At 40.4% G+C, this 23028-nt stretch overlaps 2 protein-coding genes across 2 annotated transcripts in view; both read right to left on the reverse strand.

Annotated features, from left to right (window-relative positions):
* Positions 1-3118: 3118 nt before the first annotated feature.
* LOC128617054 (glutamate receptor ionotropic, delta-1-like) lies at positions 3119-13409 on the reverse strand. The gene is made up of 2 exons (XM_053640023.1): positions 12967-13409; positions 3119-5669 (listed from the first exon to the last, which is right to left on the reverse strand). The coding sequence occupies exons 1-2, from the start codon at positions 13054-13056 to the stop codon at positions 5241-5243; spliced, it is 519 nt and encodes a 172-aa protein (XP_053495998.1). The 5' UTR covers positions 13057-13409; the 3' UTR covers positions 3119-5240.
* A 148-nt stretch (positions 13410-13557) lies between these two features.
* The window catches only part of LOC128617291 (glutamate receptor ionotropic, delta-1-like), an 82793-nt gene continuing 73322 nt past the window's right edge, over positions 13558-23028 (reverse strand). Inside the window, exons 10-12 of the mRNA XM_053640369.1 lie at positions 20215-20410; positions 17756-17922; positions 13558-14267 (exon numbers count right to left, since the gene is read on the reverse strand). Of these exons, the coding sequence (XP_053496344.1) occupies positions 13910-14267; positions 17756-17922; positions 20215-20410 (721 nt within the window). The 3' untranslated portion in view covers positions 13558-13909. The remainder of the gene's footprint in view (positions 14268-17755; positions 17923-20214; positions 20411-23028) is intronic.

A 23028-nucleotide genomic window follows, 5' to 3' on the forward strand; every position in this document is an offset into this window, starting at 1 on the left:
GGAACTCCGACCAATCCCACCCACTCCAGAAGGAATTCTGACCAATCCCACCCACTCCAAAAGGACTCCAAACTGTCTTTATAATTATAATCAATCCCACTGTCCCAGAAGGAATTCTGATCAATTATGCCCACTCTGGAAAGAATTTTGACCAATCCCACCTGCTTCCACGGGTATTACTATTATGTTTGTACAGTCTCACAATGTTTTGTAATGAATCTGGTTGGTTCTGTTTCCCAAAATATATCAATAAAATAATAATTTAACCACAGCGACCCTGACCAGGATAAAGCAGGATAAAGAAGATGAATGAATGAACACAGTAAATGCATCACAAGCACCATGCTCTTTAGTAAGTGCTTTATGCTGGTCAGGGTCATGGTGGATCCTGAGTCTATCTGGAATTCAATGGACCAAAGACCAGAGAACCCAGAAGAAACCCACAGAGTCACGTGGAGAAAAACCTGTGAGTGGAAGCTGTCATGCACTGAGCAGAATTAGCTAAAGTGTGTGACTGTGTGATGCCCTATGATGGACTTTGCATCCCATTAAGGGTGTGTTCTTGCTTTGTGCATGGGGCAGGACAAATATTCACTGTAACCCTGACCGGGACAAAGCTGAAGATAAAGAAATCCAATTACAATGTTTTTACACTCATTCTTACAAAGTTTTAAACGCATTTATCAATATTGATCTGCTTTTTCAATACACAGTTAGCACAGCAGTGGTATGTGGACTGAGCTGTGAAGCTGTTTTCATTGCTTTGACACAAAAGGCATTGAATAGCCTCATCTTTCCTGAATTCTTTTCTCACACAGACTCAATCTCCAACAAAAATTGTTGTATCTACAGCACTCTTAAAAGCTATTCAATATGAGTACAAAAACAAAAAAAACAAGACTGAATCTGACTGCATTTATTCTTATTCCTATGTTTTTTAAAAAAAAAGTATTCAAAACATAATACATAAATAAATAATAAAAGCTGCAAGCGGTATTTTTGAAGGCCAAGCACCCAGACTCAGTGAGCTTAACATTCATAGACATGCTACAATTGTTACACAAGCAATCAGAAGAAAGCAGAGCCATAACAATAGGCAAAGGGATTCAAGATTGATTTGTACTTTCAGCACTTGCGAGTCCGTTATGGCAGAACAGTTTTTGAATATCAGAGTTCCTTTGATAACTTTTGTCCAGGTCGGTCTGAATTTGACCGAATATGGTCTGAGAATGCCAAATTTGGAGTTGATCGGACATAACTTGTAGGAGGAGTGGCGAATATTATTTTGGACAAAATCTAAGATGGTTGGTAGGATGTACACTTGAATTTCAGATGTTGGTGTGCCTTGACTTCAGCATACTCTAACGAATTAAATGAAAGAAGAACTGTGAATTTACGGTAGCACAAACTCTTTAAATGATGAAAGGAAAAAATTAAAGTTGTTACAGTTCTTGACCACAGTCACATCTTGTGTACATTCAGGCCATTGTCCTGAACATACTCATCAAGTTTCATGATGATAAGTAGATGCATTGCTGAGATATCCTCACATCCTGTTTGGTGGCTTCGCTGTTGGATTTGTTGGCCCATTACAAACAAACCATTTGGAGTATTCAAAATTCTTTTGATAGGTTTTGTGAGGCTTATGCTGAAGATGTGAGCCAAATTTGGTGATGACTGGACAAAATGTGTAGGAGGAGTAGCAAAAAAAAAAAAACAACAACGATTTTTGGGCAAAATCCAAGATGGCAGAAAATCTAATTAGGTGGAAATTGGCTTCAAAGGGTGTGTTGAACTCATGTTGACCCAGAGATTCCCTTTAAATTTTTGACACACGGTTCAGAAGGTATGACCATAAACATACCTTCACCTTAGGCCAAAATTTAACCCAATGGTGGTGCTAGAGCATTGTCAGCACTTGGACCCTCTCCAGTGTGCCAAATGTCACAACTTTTTACCAGATGGTTCTATGGGCTGCCACCCTTACCTAAGCCAGAAGAAGAAGATTAAAACTGCAAGCAGCATTTACGGTGCCTCGCACATGCTGGAGCGAAACTTCTTGGGTACATTCTGGGTCTGGTCCTTTTATACAAGTTTATAACAAGTTTGTTGCTGATATGTAAATGAATTGCAGAGATATGACATAGGAACCTGCATTTTGTCTTTGCGGGCATGTTGCGGGAGAACAAATTTCAATATCAAAAATGAATTTTGGGCAGGCAGGTGATAAGATGATATGATCCAAATTTGATGATTTTTGGGTGTAATTTGTAGGAGGAGTAGGGAAAACATTCTACGTCATTGTAACTTTTGACCTCTAGGTGGCTCTGTCATGAAATTTGTTGCGTAGTCTCAGGTGATAGTCCTGAAGACACGTACCAAGTTTCATGACAACGCGTAAAATCATTAATGAGACACAGAGTCACTTATTCGCCAGATTTGTTGGCTTGTTACAAGCGAACGGTTTCGAAAATCAAAATTCCATTTGATAACATTTGTGCGGATTTGTCTGAAGATGTTATGAGCCAAATTTGAGAATTCAAATAGGAGCCACTGAACTCAACATGATCCAAGGAATCTAGAGGCACAGATCTGGCACTGAGATTTTGGCCACACGGTTCACAAGTTACGGGCATAAAGGTACTTTGAAATTTGGCCAAATTTGACCTGTTGGTGGTATTTGGAGCTTTGGAGTATTTGGAGCTCAATGTGTCCTGAAGCTATGTGCCAAATTTCAGAACTTTTAACCACACGGTTCTGTGGGCTGCCATAGACACTCTAGCCAGAATAATAATAATAATAATAATAATAATAATAATAATAATAATACAATCACAGCTGACTCTCAGTTTAGCTGAAGACTTACCCGTGTGTTTTGTTCTCCACTTGAATATTTTCTTTACAATCTATACACAACATTTTTGCTACAAATAATTGTGCTAGAGAAGCATTACACTGAAAAGTGACACTGAATTGACCTGATTCAGATAAAGGCATCATTTCTACATGAACAGGAGCTTCATCAACACAATTATTTGTAAAGTGCATAAACCGAAAGACAAAACGGTGCTGCCGCTAAATTTTTTGTTTACAGAGGAATTCGAATCAAGTAAATGCAGCATTTCTGATTCATTCCTGTATAGTGTACTACATTCTATACAATAAATATACAAAAAATATTGTGTTTAGTTGAAAAACCGCCTCAAAAACAAGACGATTATCATGTAATATTATGTGAAGTTAGTGATTTTCACATAACTGCTTTATGAATGATAAAGTGAACCTTCGCTTGTGTTGTGGAGGAATTTGAGGGGTGTGTGAAGCGTGAACCTCCGGTGATCATCACCGTACAACTGAACAACCGTCATTCAAAAGCATGTAAACCATATTTCTTTATTAAAGAATTAAGAAACTCCAAGCAGCATATTCATAATCAAAATAAGAGTCTCCCTCCCTCTGGTGTAATGTTACAGACTGCACTATGATAGACTTCTTCCTTTCTTTTCATCTTGAAATCAAATATGTGTTGTTGTTTTTTTCTTCTCCAATTGGGTAAGGGAGTCAGGGCAGTAAAAGCAGTGAGCACACGGCTGTCTCTACGAGAAGCTCGGACATCGTCGTCTCCACCAGCGAACGGCGTTTCATGGTGGAACACAGTGTATGATATGATATCGCTTTGGTTAACATTGGAAACTACTGGAACGTACACAAGATATTCAGGCTACGACCGTGATTACTGACTGAAAATGTGCAGCGCTGATGCCAGGACGTCCCCTCCACTCAAAACAGAAAAAAAAAGGAATGTCCTTATTTGACTTCCGAATGTGAGAAAGTCAGTCGAGTCTTTAGGGATAACAGCACATATATCTACAACCGCTGTCGGATATTCGGCCTGTCCTCCATCACCACTGATTGATTACTGTTATTAAATATGAAGCATGGAGAAAGCGCAGTTAAACACAGACTGATTCTCAGGCTGAGGTGGAAACAAAGCAAAAACATTTACACAATAACAGAAAAGACAAGGACTATAAGTGCAATTACACGATTCATATATCTGGGGAACATCTTATTGTGAGGCAGTCATTGATAATCGTCTGGGGACAGAACTTGTATAAAAAAAAAAAAATAAAAAAAAAAAACCTCAAGCTTCCTCATAAAAAATACTTCATAATGACACAATCATATTTTCCCCTTGCAGGACTCATTTAAAGTAAAATTAAAAAGAAAAAAAGAAAATATATATCACAGCATGTATTGTTTCATACCTTTTATATTTTATATTCATCTTTACAGAGTTTGTGAACGATAAAACCGTTTCATTTCTTTGCAGTTTACTCTGAAGGAAAATATCTCTGTATGTTACATATATGTTATATCATCACACAGATATGAAAAATAAACGTTATCGCTATCGTCACACAATTCGCATTGACCAAGCAGCCGTACATGGGTAAAACATAACGGATCCGATAACAACGAGAGGTTTTCTGCTTAGCTTTCTTCCTTTAGAAAACTTGTGCTCGAGGCCTTCCTGCCTCGCTAGACCTTCACTCTGACCTGACTCGGCTCACGGACTCGACGCTAACGCTTACACCATCCGCAATCAGACTTGTTAACGAGAGCAGAAATGAAAACATCTGAACGGAGACGGTACTCTTGGAGATTAAAGAATGACTGTGATTGGAAAATAATTTTTTTTTTTTTTTTTTTTACGAATAATTAAAAAAACAACATTAAAAAGGGGGTGCGAAATTGATGAATTAATCTTCATTATGATTCATAATGAAGTGAAATGTGGGATAATCTAGTAACAAACTGTGGAGAGACATCTTTTTTATTTCGGCACTTAGAAAACAATCACAATGAATTTGCGTCTTTATCCATAGAGAACAAAATTTACAAAGCCATTTAAACAGTCATTTTTAAAGTCTGTTTTATATTTTCTTTTTCTTTTTGTTTTTTTTTTTTGTTTGTTTTCATTTTGTTTTTGTAACTCAACTCCAAAAATTGAGAATATTCAAAATACACTTTAACTCACTTCGCTCTTTTGTTATTTACAAATATTTACAAGAAAAGTGTTTTTTTGTTGTTGGGGTTTTTTTTTTTTTTTCGTATCTATATTAAAAATCTCCTCCACCCTTATATGTGTGTTTATTTTTTTCTTTGTTCTTTTTATACATTACAACCCCAATCGTACCGCCCGCCTCTTCCCGCAAGAAAGCTGCCCCCTTGTGGCCTCAGATGGACGTGCTATGGGTGGGATCAATGGCTTCGGGGATGGGTCCTCCTGGAACTGGTGGGTATGGCATTGGCATGGGCGTCTTGCCGGGGCTCTGCCGGAAGAGACCCCCGTTGGGGGCCCTGTGTTTGCACTGTATGGAGGAGGGCATGGTGGAGCTGCCCAGGGGCAGCGGGAGTGCAGTGCCAGGCCCTGGTGCCAGTGTCCTGCCCACACCATGGGCCTGCTCTGGCAGAAAGGTGCTCACGGATAGACCCGTGCCCGCGAAATCCCGGCCAGCTTCCCGTGCCGCCTGGCCCGGCTGCATGCCACCGATGTCCAGGGCAGAGATCTCGATAGATGGCCCGGGGATCTGCTTGTGCACCATGTCCTCGTCTATGAGACTGTTCATGCGCCGATGCACCTGCTCCAGGTTCACCTCCTTGTCCTGGAGAGGGTGAGAGAAGGAAGAGAGAAGGGAAGGGAGGGAGGTTTTCTGAGAACTCCACGCAATTAGTTTTCTCTCGCTTTCTCTTTTTGCTTTGCTTTTCTCGTCGGTCAAAGTTCCACAATAAAAGGCCCAGTCGGAATTGCCTGCATAGCTTCAAATTGAGGGAGAAGTATAGAATGTGCACTTTGAAATCAAATTTGGCCAGTGGACAGGAAAATGTGTTAGCTAAGCGAGACCAGGATTAGGGATCAGTACAGAATGTTAAAAATAAAACAACACTGAAGCATGGAGATAAAATTAAACAAGAGTCAGGGGATGTGTATTTTGTAAAAATCTAATCATCGGCTGATCGTAAAAGCTATTTTATTTTATTACGATTAGACTCGAGCTGGATCCAATGTTCCCGAAGATTATTTACTGAGAGCTTTTATGTCTCAGCAAATGAATTATGAGCTTGTTTATACATCATAATGATAAATGAGTACAGACTGTGATACTAGAGTGACCTTTGTCTCCTACAAACTCTGTACATTTAGTCATTTCTCCTGCACTTGTTTGTTTATTCTGTGATCTTTTAAATCATGCCAAGTCACTGAAATCCGTCTTCTTGCTGATTAAACAATGTACAATTTGATTACACGATCAGTTCATGATGTCTCGTCGGAAGAGCGCTACACAGAGCACCACAGTGACAGCTCCTGTACATCCTGTACCTGTTTCACTTCATTATATTTTGTGAGACAGTGTTGCAGATCTGTAAGCCTGTACTGCTTACCACAGTGTAGTTACACATTATCAAGACCTAAACTAATGTATATTAAAAATTTATCTACGTTCTAACTAGTAACAAACTGAACCGGATGGAGCGGTTATTCCTGCTTACAATTACCCTCTAGTGAGTAAGTGATTCGACTCGGAATTGACTCACTGCCGGAGGTGACTCGAACACGCCGTGTGTTTTGGGTTACAGTGCGGGTTTTGTTATTAAAACGAGCCAAAGCACCGAGCTTTATGAGGACATTTTTAGCTTTACACACACCTCAGATAACATTTTTTCCCTTTTTTTGCTTGAATGAATCCAAACCAAATAGCAAACAAATCAAAACTCTGATTCGGACTCCAGATGCGATCCTGTCCCACTTTCTAATCCGTGTCTCTGGCCTCGGGTCAGTATCCGTTCCTGCTCTGTACACTTCTGACCCCTTTCCCCACAGTCTCCCCCAGTCATCCTTCTCCAACAGATCCATAGAGATCTGCTCAAGGCAAATCGAATCTCAGATCCAGACTCGGTCTCACACAACGTCCCTGATCGCCACTCTCACCCTCCAGTTCCAACTCCTGATGCAAACCCCTGACCTGATTCCTCCTACATCCTGTGATGTAATTCCTCCGACTCTGGATGGGATATTTACAGACCTGCCAACCACGAAGACGAATAATGCGTCGTCCCGCCAATAAAGAAGGGCAAGTCTCTTTCTGTGATTGTTAATTTGTGGAGATTTTTCTCCTTTTTTTGTTGGAAAACTGCTCGAATTGATGAAATTGCAGTTACATGAAATTGTGTCGCACGGTCTTTCACAGTGATGTTTGTTGATAAATGAGAACTTTTAACTGTCCTCATGTTCGACGTACGTGAATCGAAGATGACGTCACATGACGCGCCTCGGCCCAAATCCGTAGTATTTTTTTATTTTTTTTTAAATCGCACGCTCCTTGGGAACATTGCGGAGTTTCCTTGATTTTCCGTTCCTTTCTGTGACTTCGAATGCACAACATCCTGGAGGGACTGGTGAGGGAGGAACGAAGGTGTGCGTATAAACAGGGTATTACGGTAAGCTCCAGGCTCTACTCCTTTGTCTTAGTAAAAATATTAGAAACTAGAAAAGTTTGCACGTGCACGTCCTTTCTTTCCTACTGTAAGAAAAAGACATTACATACACCGAATAATAATAAAGTGCATGTAAACTTTTCTATTGTGTATATCTTAACTAAAACAGACAAGCAACAGCTCTTTCCCTTCAAGCACCTGTAGCCTGGTGGTTACCGTAAAACCTCCTGTTTCTACCATCATGGGCTCGACCACACTGTTTGAATCACTTTTAGTTCAAATGATTTGTAAAGTGTTAGATTTGACACTCGCTGGTATTCCTAATGAATATATTTAACCGATGTTAGCTAAACATGTCTAACGTTAGAGATTTTATTTCACAGAAATCCAGTACGCTGCAACGGAACAGCCTTCAAGCAGGAAAATTGAGTCAAGATGAAAAAACATGACTGACTTGAGAGGAAGGGGAAGGGGGCGGGGCTTCCAGGAGGTCAGTTAGTATCTGCTGTTTTGATTAAGGAATAAAAGAATACCCTTTTATACCCCGTAGCAGCTTACTCCGATAATAGAACATGAAGCTCCTACACGAGCTACGTGAAGGTTGGCAGGTCTGCACTGAGCACTGTGCTCTGGTGGTCTTGGTAGAACTTGACTTCTTCTGCCTTCTGGCTTTCCTCCTGTATTCCTCCTGACCTCTTCCCTGATCTCAGAGCTTATTATATAATCATTTCCTGTGTGTTCACAGAGATTTCTAACACTAACCATATTTCTAACTCCCTAGTCCCTAGTACTTTTTGTGCGTGTGTGTGTGTGTGTGTGTTTTATTGTGTAGCTTCGACCACAGCCTGTACTGTAGATATGCCTCTGATTACAGACTCTGCCTTCGTAGTAACTCCTGCTATAAATACAACCCCCAATTCCAAAAAACTTGGGACGCTGTGTAATATGTAAATAAATACAGAATGCAATGGTTTGCGAATCTCATAAAGCCGTATGTTATTCACGTAGAACGTAGAAAACATATCAAATGTTTAAATTGAGGAAATGTACCATTTTAAGAAAAATAATAAGGTCATTTTTGAATTTGATGGCCGCAACACGCTTTTATTTACATTTATATACGTTTTACACGGCGTCCCAACCTTTTTTTTTTTTGGAGTGGGGGTTGTATTACATTCTGTAGTTACACCAACATATCTCTGGCTTCTGTGATTCTCTCTCACACACACTCATACACATACACACACACAAACACACACACAATACTGATATGGGTTCTTGCTCTTTTTGTATTTAGCAAATATTGTGTGTTTAGTGTCCAACAGTTTAGATGTAGAAATGCGTGCTTTAACGTTTGAACGTCTTTGACTTGATTGTCTTCTGTAATATCTGCTTCAGAACGTATATATTTCAGTATACAGCGGCTTGCATAAGTATTCACCCCTTGAACTTGTCCACATTTTGTAACATTACAAGCTGGAACTGAAATGCACTGAACTGGGATTAGGTCACGAGTCTACAGAAAACCTTCCATAAATACTGCAGTGAGAGAAAGCTCAATCAATCGATCATAGTTTACAAAAATAATTAAAATATTCAGCTTCCAAAAATAAATAAATAAATAAAAAATGACCCTAATATTCTCTGCTCTGATGTGAGACCAAAACCTTTTGGCCTAGGTACACAATTCTGAGTCTGGAAGAAACCCAGCAGCTACACTGTGAAGCATGGTGGTGGTAGCATCATGCTGTGTGATTGCTTTTCATCAGCAGGGACTGGGAAAGTGGTCACGGTTGAGGGTGAGAGTGAGATGGATGGAGACAAATACAGGGCAATCCTTAGTAGTAAAACTTGAGACTGGGGGGAGCTTCAGTATCCAACACGTCATTGGCCCTAAACCTTTACTGCATGGTGTTGCCATAGCAACAATTAATTTACCTCCATTTTTTCCTATGTAACTGGAAAAAGTGCTGTTTGCACTTCCTTTTCTGCAGTCAAATGACAAGTCATCACTGGAGGGCTCTCAAAATGTTATACATTTTTCAACATTTAAGCAAAACTATCTGAGAATTTAGTAAGTTTAGTAATCATTATTTTTTTGTCATTTAAACAAGTTTATATGTCTTGAGCACTGAAACAGGCCTACATACAGTAACAAAAAAAGACACTAGGCTTCTCTAAAAGTATATTTAGATGTTGTTGTTTTTTTTTTGACCTTCAAAGTAAGAAAAACTGTTGTTCTGTCATGTAATCCAGGGGAGAAGGATGCAAGTGCAGGTTTTTATTAAAGGAAGTGCGAACAAAGAACCAAAAACGGTGAATGCTAGAAACATAAACCCGACCAGGAGATACAAGTCGAACCACATATACCAGGGGTGTCCACATCGGTCCTGGAGGGCCACTGTCCTGCAGAGTTTAGCTTAAACTTGTCTCCACACCTGATTGGAAGTTTCTCGTATGCCTAGCAAGACCTTGATTAGCTGTTTCAGATTTAACTGGGGTTAGGCGCTAAACTGTGCAGGACAGTGGTCCACCAGGAGCAGGATTGGACACCCCTGACATATACTATGAGCAGGATTAAGGACTATACGACGTAGAAATACAGGAACTTGTATAGTGGTGCTAATTACGGTGGAACAAGACACAGGTGAGGCTGATTGAGACACGTGACATGCTGGGGCTGCTGGGAAGTGTAGTCCAGTGCCGATTTCAGCATAACCATGACATGTAATTTCAGACATTTTGCAGTTGCACCTTATTTTTTTAATTTTATGTTTCAAGAGAAAGAATTTAAAAAGATACTTCACCTAAAACATGTTTGGATCTAATGTTTGTATGTGAATAAATCCGTCCACATACTTTTTACAACTGTAATCCCTTTCTAGAAGATATACAGTCATGTGAAAAAATAAGTACACCCCACGGAAATTATTGTTTTTTTTGTTTTTTTTTTTTTTTTTTACATATTTGGACAAATGAACATTTGATCATCTTTGAAATGGTGCCTGTTAATAAAGATGATATACTTGAACAAAACCACAAGGAAAATTAGCTTTTTCAACAGAAATATCCATCCATCTTCTATAACACTTATCCTTTTCAGGGTCGTGGGGAACCTGGAGCCTATCCCAGGGAGCATGGGGCAGAAGGCAGGGTACACCCTGGAGAGGGTGCCAGTTCATCGCAGGGCACAATCACATACACACTCACACACCCATTCATACACTACGGACACACCAATCAGCCTACCATGCATGTCTTTGCACTGGGGGAGGAAACTGGAGTACCCGGAGGAAACCCCCGCAGCACGGGGAGAACATGCAAACTCTGGGAATCAAACCCCCGACCCTGGCGGTGTGAGGCACCACTAAGCCACCGTGCGCCCACAGAAATATCAACAGAAAAGTAAGTACACCCTTGGCCTCAGAAGCTAGTATTGACCCCTTTAGTAGAAATAACTTCTTGAAGGCATTTTGCATAATTGTCCACCAGTCGGTGGACATCAGTCAGTGGACAATTGTCCATCGGCTTGCTGGAATTTTTGACCACTCTAGCATGTAATATTCTTTCAGTTGGAAGAGGTTTTCTTGCATGCACTGTCTATACTCCCCCGCCCCCCACCCCACGACTAGGCCATTCCATAGCCCTCCATTTCTCCTTTTTGAGCCATTCCTTGGTGGATGTGCTAGTGTGATTAGGACCATTATCCTGTTGAAAGTCTACTTTCAGTACAACTTCAACTTTCAGACAGGTGACCTCACATTATCTTCAAGCACTCTTTGATGTGATGCAGAATTCATAGTTAAATCAATGAATGCAAGCTGTCCAGTCCCTGAGGCAGTGAAGCAACCCCAAACCATAACATTTCCACCACCGTGCTTCACAGTTGGTATGAGGTGCTTCTCCTGAAAAGCTGTCTTTGGTCTGCGCCAAACATGTCTGCTGTTACTGTGGTCAAACACCTCAATCTTTGATTCATCTGTCCAGAGAACATTATTCCAAAAGGCCTGGTCTTTGTCTATATGCTCATTGACAAACTGTAGTCTGGCACACCTCCCATGCAGGTCAAATCTCTGCAGTCTCTTTCTGATTGTAGAAGCATGCACTTTGACACCAACAGTTGCAAGACTTACTATCAGATCCTGTGATGAAATTTTGGGTTCTTGGAGACTCCTTTTGCATCAGATGGTCTGATCTTGAGCTGAATTTGCTGGGAGGGCCAGTCCTGGACGTTTGAAATCTGTGCCATTTGTAGATGATGTTCCTTACAGTGGAATGACGTATTTCAAATAATTTGGAGATCTTTTTAGATCCCTTGCCAGACTCCTAGGCATCCACAACCTTTTTTCCTGAAGGTCTTATAGAACTCTTTAGATCTTGGCATGACCACACACCTCAATAGCAAAGGGAACACCAGACACTAGATATGAGAGGGGTATAAATAAGACCGGTTCCACCTGCACTCCCTAAGCAGGTTCTAATCACCAGCACCCAATCTTCAACACCCGATTAAAATTTTATGGATTTGAAGGTGTGATAAATATAGGGATGTACTTATTTGTTTCTATGTAACTGATCTGTTTTTTTGTTCATTTTAATTGTGAAAATTACTACAAAATATAAATTTTATGTCATTTGATAGAGCATATCAACTTTATTAATAGGCACCATTTCAAAGAGGGTCAAATGTTTGCTTGTCCAAATATGTAAAAAAAAAAAAAAAAAAAAAAAACTTTTACATTCTAACTAGGTGGTAAAAAAAAACTACATTCTTGACTATATGACACTTTCACCATTGCGCACTGTTGTCATATGGCAACAATTTACCAACTACCCCTCCCAGCCTCCCTCCCTCCCTAACCCAACCCCAGAATTTATTTCAATTTTTACAAACATTATTTTAAGTAATTCAATAATAAAATTCATAAAAACAAGTTCTTGATGTAAATGCAATCATTCATGCACTAGAGGGTTAAGCAACAGCAAAAACCTGACAGAGATTGAGCAATTTTGCCCAGAAGAACGGGTAAAAACCTCAGAAAGAGTCAAATCCCAGCTGTAATTGCAGTGAAAAATGGTCCTGTCAAGTAACGACAATTTTAAGTCCATTTCAGTTCCAGATTACAAAATGTTCACTTAAAAAAAAAAAACGTTCAAGGGGGTGAATACTTATTCACAGCACTGTATATCATTACTGAATTTTTTTGGGGGGCTGATATTGGTATGTTGATCATACTGTTTGTTTTAAAGCAACAACTAATCTGTAGGTAAATGAAGCATTTTTAATCTAATCACAGTTCTTTCAACAGGTCACATTGCTTTACTAGAGGAGCTCAAACAGAATGAAAGAAGGGGTATGATCACAGTTCGTCCATATTTCTAATGACCCCCTGTTTATTTATTTTTTTCTCCCTTGCCCCACCCCTCATACTCGACCCGTTCGGACAGCACGAGTTCTATTCTGACCTGTGTCAATAGCCTCTGTTTCATCCCAGTCTCTCTCTCTGTCTGTCCAAATGTCCTTGCTCCCCTCCGATGAAGCAGTAGCAATATCATTATATCTCAATGGATCTGAAACCCTTCTCACTCTGTAATCCTTAGTAACCTGCACAAGATCATAAACATATCAAGAAGAATAACAAAAAAAGACGTAAAGAGAAATTTCAACTCTCCACATTGACATTGAAAAGCACTGGGGGTGACTGACTACGTCTGATTGCTTCAGTTGGGTTCTGACCCATGCAAACATCCTGTTTCACCACACTTTAGTTTATGGATCCATGTCAAGCCTCTGTAGTCTACTGCATCAACTTTTTAACAGTTTGTAATGCAAGGAGCACACGTCGGTCTCAACTCATAAAAAAAAAAAAAAAAAAGAAGTGGTTTGGCCGATTTGATGGATGAAGTGATCGTTTAATTATGAGGGCGAATATGAATCATTAATAATGAAACATGTTATATCTGTTTAATATGTATATATATATATATATATATATATATATATATATATATATATATATATATATATATATATATATATATTAAATAAATGGCAGAACAACAAAGTTCCAAATCTCTGACATGGTCTGCGGATCGTAATTTAGAACTTATTCTGTATAACGACTGGGTGAAGCAGAATAAAAAGGCTGCTGTAAGACGTCAGCACTTTCTACAATGCAGATATAGTATAAAAGAAAAAAAAAGATTCTCAGTCTATTAAAAAAAAAAGCAGTTCCTGTATAACGAGTGCAATAGTGCTGTATTATAAATAAAATAAATGCCACAGTGCCTGGCGTGAAAGGGGGAATGTGGACGTGACGAGCAACAAAATGGCGTCTTCGTGTGTTTTTCTTTTAAAAAAATGATTTTAAAATGGAAAGGGACCAATTTTGATTTCAGCAGAGCACACCTATAGCTGCGTGTACTGGAGTTCGACTAAGTCTGGGCTCGCGTCTGCGGACGGATCCGTAAAGTAGAGTGTGGCAGTATCGTCAGCCCTCCCGGCCCTGTGCTCGGTCACCTCTTTGGGCTGCTCTCGCCGGCAGTGGCTGCTGCTGCTGCTCCAGAACGTCTCGAGGGCGGCCACCAGGCAGGCTAGTACGAGCCCGGCGGCCAGCACGCAGAAGACGCCGGCGAAGCTGTGCAGTTTGAGCGAGCGGCCATCGGTCGGCGACCCCCGCTGGCTACCCGGGTCACAGCGACCCGAACGAGGCCACCACTTCTGCTTCAACACATCCAGGTCACCCTTCTCCTGCAGCTCCAGAATCCTGATGGGAAACAGCAAGAGAACGATTACAGACTTTCCAAAAATATCCTTGTATTTTATATGATCATTAGTGGGCTGTTGCAGGAAGAGGCACTCCACGGTGCAGGCTGGTGGGAACTCGTCCAAAATCAGGTTACTGTACATCTTTCAGAAGCTTTTGTGCATGTCTTATCTCCAGCGTGTTTTAGAGACTAGGGCTGAATTCCATGTTTAACTTTAAAAGACATGTCAATATTTATGTAAGGAAAGTTTGTTGTATTCAGACTCGGCTTACGCTGCCACTTAACTTGATTTTATGACTGGCCCATTCACATTATTAAGGCTTCGAGGTTGCCAGGTTTTTTGGTGTAGTGCTCTCCTGGCAGTTTTTCAACAGACCTTCCCCTCTAACTTGTGTTTAGGCCTGAGAAATTAAGAAAGGGTGGATTGAAAGCGTAAACCAATAAAGCAGATCGAAGCCTTGCTTCTGGTGCTGTCGTGTCTGAGTGCCTGTATGCAGAGGAAATTTAATTTTATTTTTAAGTATTTTTGTGCCCTCTCCAAGGACATCGCAGGTTTATTATCTCGTAATGTCCGAATTTTTTTTTCTTTTGTTGGAAAAAAAAAAAAAAAATCCACAAAAATACTCTGCTCTCATGGCTACCAAAAAATATCTTTGTGAAATGTAGTTGTCCAAAGAGTATTGGCACCCCTATGAATTCATATGAGAAAAACATATTTGAAGTATATTCATAACAAATGTGTAAGAGCAAGGAATATCGCTGTGATGTGCGAAAGGATGCTGAGCTTCACATGGATTTATGATTTACGATTTTTTTCATTTTCTATAGGTTTCAGCCCCAAACAGCAAAATTTAAGAAGTGCACCCATACTCTTTAATTGTATTTGAATTCTTTTTTTTTTTTAATCCACGCTGGCCCGAGACGTCGCTCACATGTGCCTGGAGCTTCATTTCTGTACTTTCTCACTATAAGCAATTAATTATATCGAGCACGCTGTCTGTACGCATTACACTGTATATAACCACACAACGTTTATTAGCCAGATGAAGAGAGCACGCAAAGTGTCTTCCAGGCATCTGGTTTAAAATGTTTATTAAAGCAGTGCAGGTTCTACCACTTCACTGCGCTTCAAGTTTTTTCATTTCTTTTCAACGCTCCATCACTTCTCATTTAAACACACTTCCTGACATTAGGTTTTTGTTGAGGCTGTAAACACAGCTGGCTTTATCTTTGCATTTTCACGATCGGCTCCCCGGAATGAATAAAACAACTGGTTCGTTCTGTCGAGTGTTTGAGCTGTGACAATGACCAGAGTCCTAGATAAATGTAAATAACTGGGGGAAATTCTTCTTCAAGTGTAAATGAATTTAAAAAAAAAAAAAAAAGTGTAGTCACACATGAAAGGAAATTAAAATCAAATGCATGTAGATGTTTCATTTAGAGAAAGAAAGAAAGAAAGGAAAAAAACAGAGAGAAAGCCTTTATCATTCTCATCGGCTGCTACGGTGAGGAAAAGCAGAGCAATTTCCAGAAAGAGGAACACAGAGAAGCATTTGAGAGAGCTGCAGATAAATGCGAGCAAGGTGGGAATGGAGGATGATGGGACAGAAAAGGGGGAAAGTAAGATGAATCCCTCGCTCTACAGAAGATGACACGCTGGTTCATGGGCCTATTAGCCACCGGGCTGCTCCCAGCTGTCCCTCAGGGTGTGAGCATGTAGGCTTTCGATTCCCACGAAGAAAAACATTTTTAATGGAATATATAAACTAAGAGGAAGTGTTTCACGAGTGAATGTCGACAATGAAATCCCAAATACTATTTATTAATGAAGGTGTTGACAAAAAACAATGACACGAAAACAAGGACAATAAACCCGAATGACGTAAACCTCCGGAGTCCCGTTTAGCTACTCGTTTAGCAAGCGTCTTTTTCAAGACACGTAAAAGCTTTAAAAGAAGCTGCGAGTGGGATATTACTGATGTATTTTATTTCGTAGAAGACAGCGTAAAAATATCTTGAGCTTGTGTAACCACACACTTTATTTCAGGCTTTTAACAAAAAAAAAAACCCACTGACTTCGGGACGATGGAACGCTAACTCGTTTCCGGGTTTTAGGACTCGGTCCTGCGGCACTTTATTAGGAGGAACACGAAACAGGTGCGAGTGATCAGTGAGTCATGTGACATGCTGGGGCTGATGGGTAGTGTAGTTCAGTTCCGTATTCAGCGCAATTATAACATTTTATGCGTATATTAATAACGGGATTTTATATTATAATATACATTTAATTTGAATCAGTATTCGAACTACACATTATACCTTCTTTTTTTAAAAATCGCAGTCGTGTATACTATACTGTTCAAAGATTTGTACAAGAAAACACATTTTAATGATGAAATTATGAAATACTTTATGAAATTCACTTCATTTCCATTTTTTGTTTAATTAGTTGTTGTTGTAATATTTCATGCAGTGGATTTACATTTGGGATTTGAATGCGTGTGGATATTCAGAGTTTATTATTTGTCGTATTTATTTTCGCTGGAAAACTTGAACGTTTTTCATGTGGCCAAAGTAAGCGAATATTGATTTCTGTCAGTGTTTAATACTTCTTGCTACTGCGCTCAGAGAACGCCTTCTGGCCAATCAGAACTCACCATTCCTCAGCGCTGTGGTGTAAATAAACAAGAAATCGCTCCGTAATAGAGAGAGAGAGATTAGCGTCCTGCCTTTCACCAGCCGTGTGAAAGCCGTTCGTTTACTGTCAGTAATTAATCATCTTCGCTCCCATTCTCGCTCACAGTGACAGAAATGACAAACATTGACGGGTTAATTAGGTAAGAAAGTAGGAGAGTTAAACTGGCATGTTATAAAGTTAAGTTCTCTTTAATACTTCACACTCCTGTAAGGACCTGAGAGAATTACATAAGCTTCCAACAAACAGTAATCACCGGCCGTCTGTGTTGCAAGCTGTTGAGTCATGCTAGGATATTCTTGATAGATCAATATGAAATCGTGTGAAGGCAGTAGAGAGACAAAAACAGCTCTCCTGGCTGCCCAAACGCATGAGAAATATGATTATGCCGTTTTAATTGGCTACAAGCAATTATGTGGAGATTTGTATAATCTGCCCGCATCTGTTACATTCACAAACTGATCAATTTATAATGAGTGAAAACTCCGGGCCACAAAACTGCAAGTAACAAATCAAAGCTCTGCGTTTAACCAAAAGTGGCAGTAATTTATTTTATAATGTCGCCCTGCTATCATTCCCTTCCAATTTAGCCAGTTGATGGTAACCAAAGCACTTGTTTCTTATTTCATATTTCCCATAACCCAAGGCCATGTAGTACTTATCATTGTTTCATCTTAATTCTTTAGCTCAAGCACTTTAACATCGAGTTTCCTTTCACTGCCTGGAAAATATAACTCATCACGTATGATCCAGAGGAGAGGAGAAAGAGAGAGGGTTCAGGTGGATATTTACTTCTGGGAGAAGAGGTCTCTGTAAGGGCTGCCGTGCTGCAGAGCGATGCCGTAACCCTTACTGCTCATGCTGTTTCCCGAGACGGTGACGGTGCAGTCGTCGTCCGTCAGCGCTGCGTACTCCACCACTGCCATGTCCCAGAGGAACGCGTAAGGGCCTTTCTTCGCCTGTAAGGGGGAAAATAAACAGTCGGGGGAAATGCAGGGCTAATGCTAACGATTAAATACTAGCTTCTATTCAGTTCTAGTTAGCATAATGTTAATCTTCCTGAGAGCAGTTCCAGTTGGCACCCTTGGTAAACATGAGCAAAGAAGGCTGTTAAAAATTGTCTTTGTTGTTTTACCTTTTGATCTTTTGTTTAAAAAAAAAAATTCACAAAAATACTCAATTTCAAACACAACACAGGTTTATAAAAAATATATCTTTGTTAAATATAGATGTGCAACAATTGTTGGCACTCCTATGAATTCATATGAGAAAAATATCTTTGAAGTGATTCATTACAATGGGAATATAGCTGTGATGTGCAGCAAAAGGTTGTTGAGCTTCACACAATGGGGCGTGTCTATGAGAAAATAGCACAAGCATTGAAAACGCCCATTTCCACCATCAGGGCAATAATGAAGAAGTTCCAGTCCACTGGAAATGTTATGAATCGACCTGGAATTGGACGTGTGTCTATATCGTCTCAACGCACTGTGAAGAGGACGGTTCGAGTGGATAAAACATCTCCAAGGATCACAGCTGGAGAACTGCAGAAGTTAGTTGTGTCTTGGGGTCAGAAAGTCTCCAAAACTACAATCTGAAGTCACCTACATCACCACAAGCTGTTTGGAAGGGTTTGAAGAAAAAAGCCTCTACTCTCATCCAAAAACAAACTCGAGCGTCTTCAGTGTGCAGACACGACTGGAACTTCAAATGGGATCGGGTTCTATTGTCAGATGAAACCAGAATAGAGCTTTTTGGTAATAAACACAGAGGTGGTTTTGGAGCACACAGAGAGGTAGCCATATGGAAAAGTACCTCATGCCCACGGTTAAATATGGAGGAGGATCTTTAATGTTTTGGGGCTGTTTTTCTGCCAGAGGACCTGGACATTTTGTTAGGATACATGGCATCATGGACTCTATCAAATATCAACAGATATTAAATGAAAACCTGACTGCCTCTGCCAGAAAGCTTCAAATGGGGGCGTGGTTGGATCTTCCAGGACAATGATCCAAAACATCATCAAAATCAACACAGAAATGGTTTACTGACCACAAAATCAAGGTCCTGCCATGACCATCCCAGTCCCCTGACCTGAACCCCATAGAAAACCTGTGGGGTGAACTGAAGAGGAGAGTCCACCAGCGTGGACCACGAAATGTGAAGGATCTGGAGAGATTCTGTACGGAGGAACGCTCTCAGATCCCTCGCCATGTATTCTCCAACCTCATCAGGCGTTATACTTCTTTGTTCATATTTACCACGGGTGCCAATATTAGTGGCGGGCACTGTATATACTGTAGCTGCAATATTATGGAAGCGCTAACTGGTTATTACAGCACATTCCTGACAGCCGCTAGACGATAATGTCGCAGTAATTACAGTAAATCAGCACAGCCATGGGGACTGGGCTCAGGTATATCTATTTAAGTGATTAATACACTGCTGGTCAGAGGTTATAACTAATCTTATCTCCTGTAAGAATAAAAAAATCCCGCTAAGCTGTCTCAGCGTTCAGATCCACAAGTGGTGTGTAGACTTCCAGTACTCCGGCTAATTAGCCAAGTAAAAGGGACTGACAGGTCCTCTTTCTTTTTCCAATGTCATCATTAATTCCTTCGTTTGCACTCGCTTGAATAACGAGAACCGAATAATGTTGAAACCGAAAAGCGGCTGCTGTTACGAGTGTTTGTGCAAAGACTAGGATGGACAAAAACATGACTGTTTTGTGTGGAATGAAAAGGTGGACAGGAAGGTTGTGTTATTAATGCTCTCGAGCACATTCTCTACCAAATACCAAAGCTGACGCATGACAGATGATAGTACTCGTAATAATGCCATTCATTAAAATGCTTAAACTGCTCATCAGAATAATGAGTGTGAATGTTTGTGGGAGGAAGCTGTGAAACAACGCATTCATCAGAAAAGGCCATTGTTCCCGTGTATGGAGAACATTTTTAATTTGTAAAGTGTAATTCCTTTAGTACAATAACAATTTGCCAATCGTTTTTTACTCATTTAAATATATACTTTTTTATTTTACTTTATCAATTTATACTATATTAATGTTGTCGAACTCCTGTGAAACATTACACTACAGACTCCTTCCATATACGTTACGTTAATAAACACACAAGTAACCCCGTTACTATGGAAACAGCAACGTATTACACTGAGAAAATGAATCAACACCTTCTGACCAATCAGAATCCAGAACTCAAGAGTGCTGTGGTTATACAGACGTTGTTTACCTTGCGGATGCCCTCTGACGGACTGGACACGGAGTATTCCTGCCCGTTATTTTTACTGATGGTCCTCCAGAGCTCAGAGTAAGTACTGTCCTGCTCCAGTGGGTTTGTGCCTTTGGCTCTGAAGTAGTCATACACCGCTGAGTCCCGCACAGTACCGTAATCCAAGTCGACCTGTCTCGCCAGGTCCTGAAACGTCCTGTATGAGAGAGAGAGAGAGAGATGATATCCGGTAATGGCTAAAGTGTCATGTATAAATGTAGCTGAGACTATAAAGTATAGAGATGAAGTCTCTACGCTCTGAGACGTGACTCAGGGGTCTGGACATGTTAAATGTCTTAACTGGGAGAATTATTACACATACTGTGCATGACTTTATGAATATGAGCAAAGAGCAAACTGAACTGAATAACACACAGAATCATGAAAAGATTTCTGCTCAAACAAAACGATGTGGTGTGTGAACATCATTACTGTGATTACCGAATCACGATCTTTGGGCCATAGTCGTGTTTATCACCTATTTATTTATTAGACTGCCGTCTACACGTGTCCCTGACATTGTTAAGATCACAGGAAGGCGTTCCGTGCTGTTCATCTCTGCATTTCTTAGTAATTCGGAGTGGAGTTGCTATATTTTTACGCTCTGAGCTCTTGATATTCTTTGTATTTATACAGATTTGTGGTTGTTTTCCTGAAGGATGCTGCTTCCTTTTCTCCTCTCTCAAACAGAGATGTGTACGTCTTCTGAGAAGGTCCCGAGCAGGACCAGAGGACTCCGAGTTTAACCCCGGTGGTGTCAGAGAGCGCCCGGGTGGACGTCTGAACAAAGCCCTTAACACTGCAGTGCTCAGTGAAGTAGAGCTCAGTTTGGATAAAAGCAGCTAGGGAGATGAATAAAAGAAGACAGGAACACAATGTGTACTGGCCTGTTGGGCCTCACTTTCGGTAACTCCTGAGAGTCTCTCTGCACATCCTTGTAAAAAGGAAAAAGGAAAAAGAAAAGCTCCCCTAATTGTTCTTATTTCTGCGGGATTAGTTTCCCGGACGTGTGCGTGGTCAGTAAGGACGTGTGTGTAGTAATTCTGATGGATTAACACGGGATCTCAGTAGAAATCACACAGACATGGCGCTTGTTGTAGGGGCATGGCTTGTGAGCATCAGTAAGTCACATGACCATCACATTGTGTAGTGTGCAGTGGTGTCTCAGTGGGTTACTGATCAGAAGGTCAGGAGTTCAAGCCCCAGCACTGCCAAGCTACCTCTGTTGGGCCCTTGAGCAAGGCCCTTATAACCCTCTAGATATGGATCATCTTTACACTGAAGAACAAGCGCAGAAGCTCGCACTTTCACACATAAAACATAACCGGTGTGACGCATTCAGATTAAAATCCCAGAGAAACTCTGGTCAGTATCAAAAGATCGAGTTTTTTTTTTCCCACCTCATATCTGAAAATAGTTTCATAACATTATTTTTTTGAGGTCCGTTTTAATCATGCGGCCGTGGGTGCGCTTGGAAAAATAGCCTGAGGAAACACCTCCTCCTGAGAAGAGTATGGAGTGCGCAAAAGTGCCGAGATGAAGGCAAAGTCCACGGAGGTGAAAGAATCAGAAAAGTCTGAAGGGGAACAGGGACAAAGGGAATTCCTGAATCTAACCCTAAAGCCTCGAAGGAGAAAACACATGAACATCTAGGTTTCATTTCTTCATCGTTTTCCTTTCCTGAAAACAACAGAATCATATATATATACAGTAATACAGTATGTCATGTTAAATTTGTGAATAATCAAATAAGCCCCATACTGCATCCTATGATCTCATTTCATTAGGAGTGAACTCATTATGTCGTTAATTAAAAGAACAAAGGAGAGAAAGAAAAGAAAGTTCCAGAGTAATATATTGACCTAATGTAGCCCATTAGATTCAGCTCTTTGCCAGATTGCTTTTGGAGAACTCATGAAATCAAAACTAGGTTCAATCAAACTCTCTCTCCCATCGCTCTGGTCCGGAATCTTCACCGACATCATCTTCGGTCGAGACTCGGTCCACATCGATCAGTGTTAGACTAAGTCAGACATGTCCAGAGCAACAAATGAGGCCCGGGGCTTCATCTGTACTGAAAATGGGATGGCTATCTAAAAAGGATATAGATCTCATCTCTCCGCTGGATAGTGTACATAGAATAATTATTGAATTTGAAACTGTTCGGTGTGCCTGATGGGCCTGTTCATCCACTTAATTAAATCATGGGGAAAAAAAAAAGGATGATTACTCTGCCCTCAGGGGCCATTCTTCAAAACAACAGCTTCATCAATAATTCAGGGAAAATGACAGAAGTAAAAAAAAAATCCAGATAAAATTCTGAATAAAAACCCAGCGATTATTAAAGCCGAAAGCAGACAAACGACGCATTAGTTTCATGGTAATGGTGGCACGTAACAACGACAGCCTGGGTTTCCTGCTGAGGCTTTTACACAGCTCAGTAGAAAGGAAAACTCACGGCGAGGGGAAAAAAAAAGTTTCACGAAAAACAACAACTGCCAAATGAAGAATGAAACGAAGAGTACTGAGATTCAGGAAAGTGTCAGGAAACAGTGAAGGTTACACAATGCCTTATTGAAAAGCTGGAGAACTGATTACGTGGTGAAACAGATTCTTGCATTTTCATCTGGAGTAAAAGAGTAAACGCTAGAAACACAACGCGCTTTATCCCGCATTATGAGTCGCTGTAATCCAGGAAAGTCTGACGGTTTGTAGAAGGATAAATGTGGGACGGTCTGGGAAAACCAATCGGATGTCTCTCTGGCTGAATTCTGG

The sequence above is a fragment of the Ictalurus furcatus genome, chromosome 13 (assembly GCF_023375685.1).
Source record: "Ictalurus furcatus strain D&B chromosome 13, Billie_1.0, whole genome shotgun sequence".
Lineage (NCBI taxonomy): Eukaryota > Metazoa > Chordata > Actinopteri > Siluriformes > Ictaluridae > Ictalurus > Ictalurus furcatus.

What these genes read in the sequence shown, in the direction of transcription:
- LOC128617054 (XM_053640023.1), bottom strand. Translation starts at nt 13,056, where the DNA reads ATGATATTGCTACTGCTTCATCGGAGGGGAGCAAGGACATTTGGACAG. An exon ending in AACAGAGGCTATTGACACAG is followed by an intron (nt 5,670 to 12,966) that starts GTCAGAATAGAA and finishes CACCCTCTCCAG; the next exon opens with GACAAGGAGGTGAACCTGGA.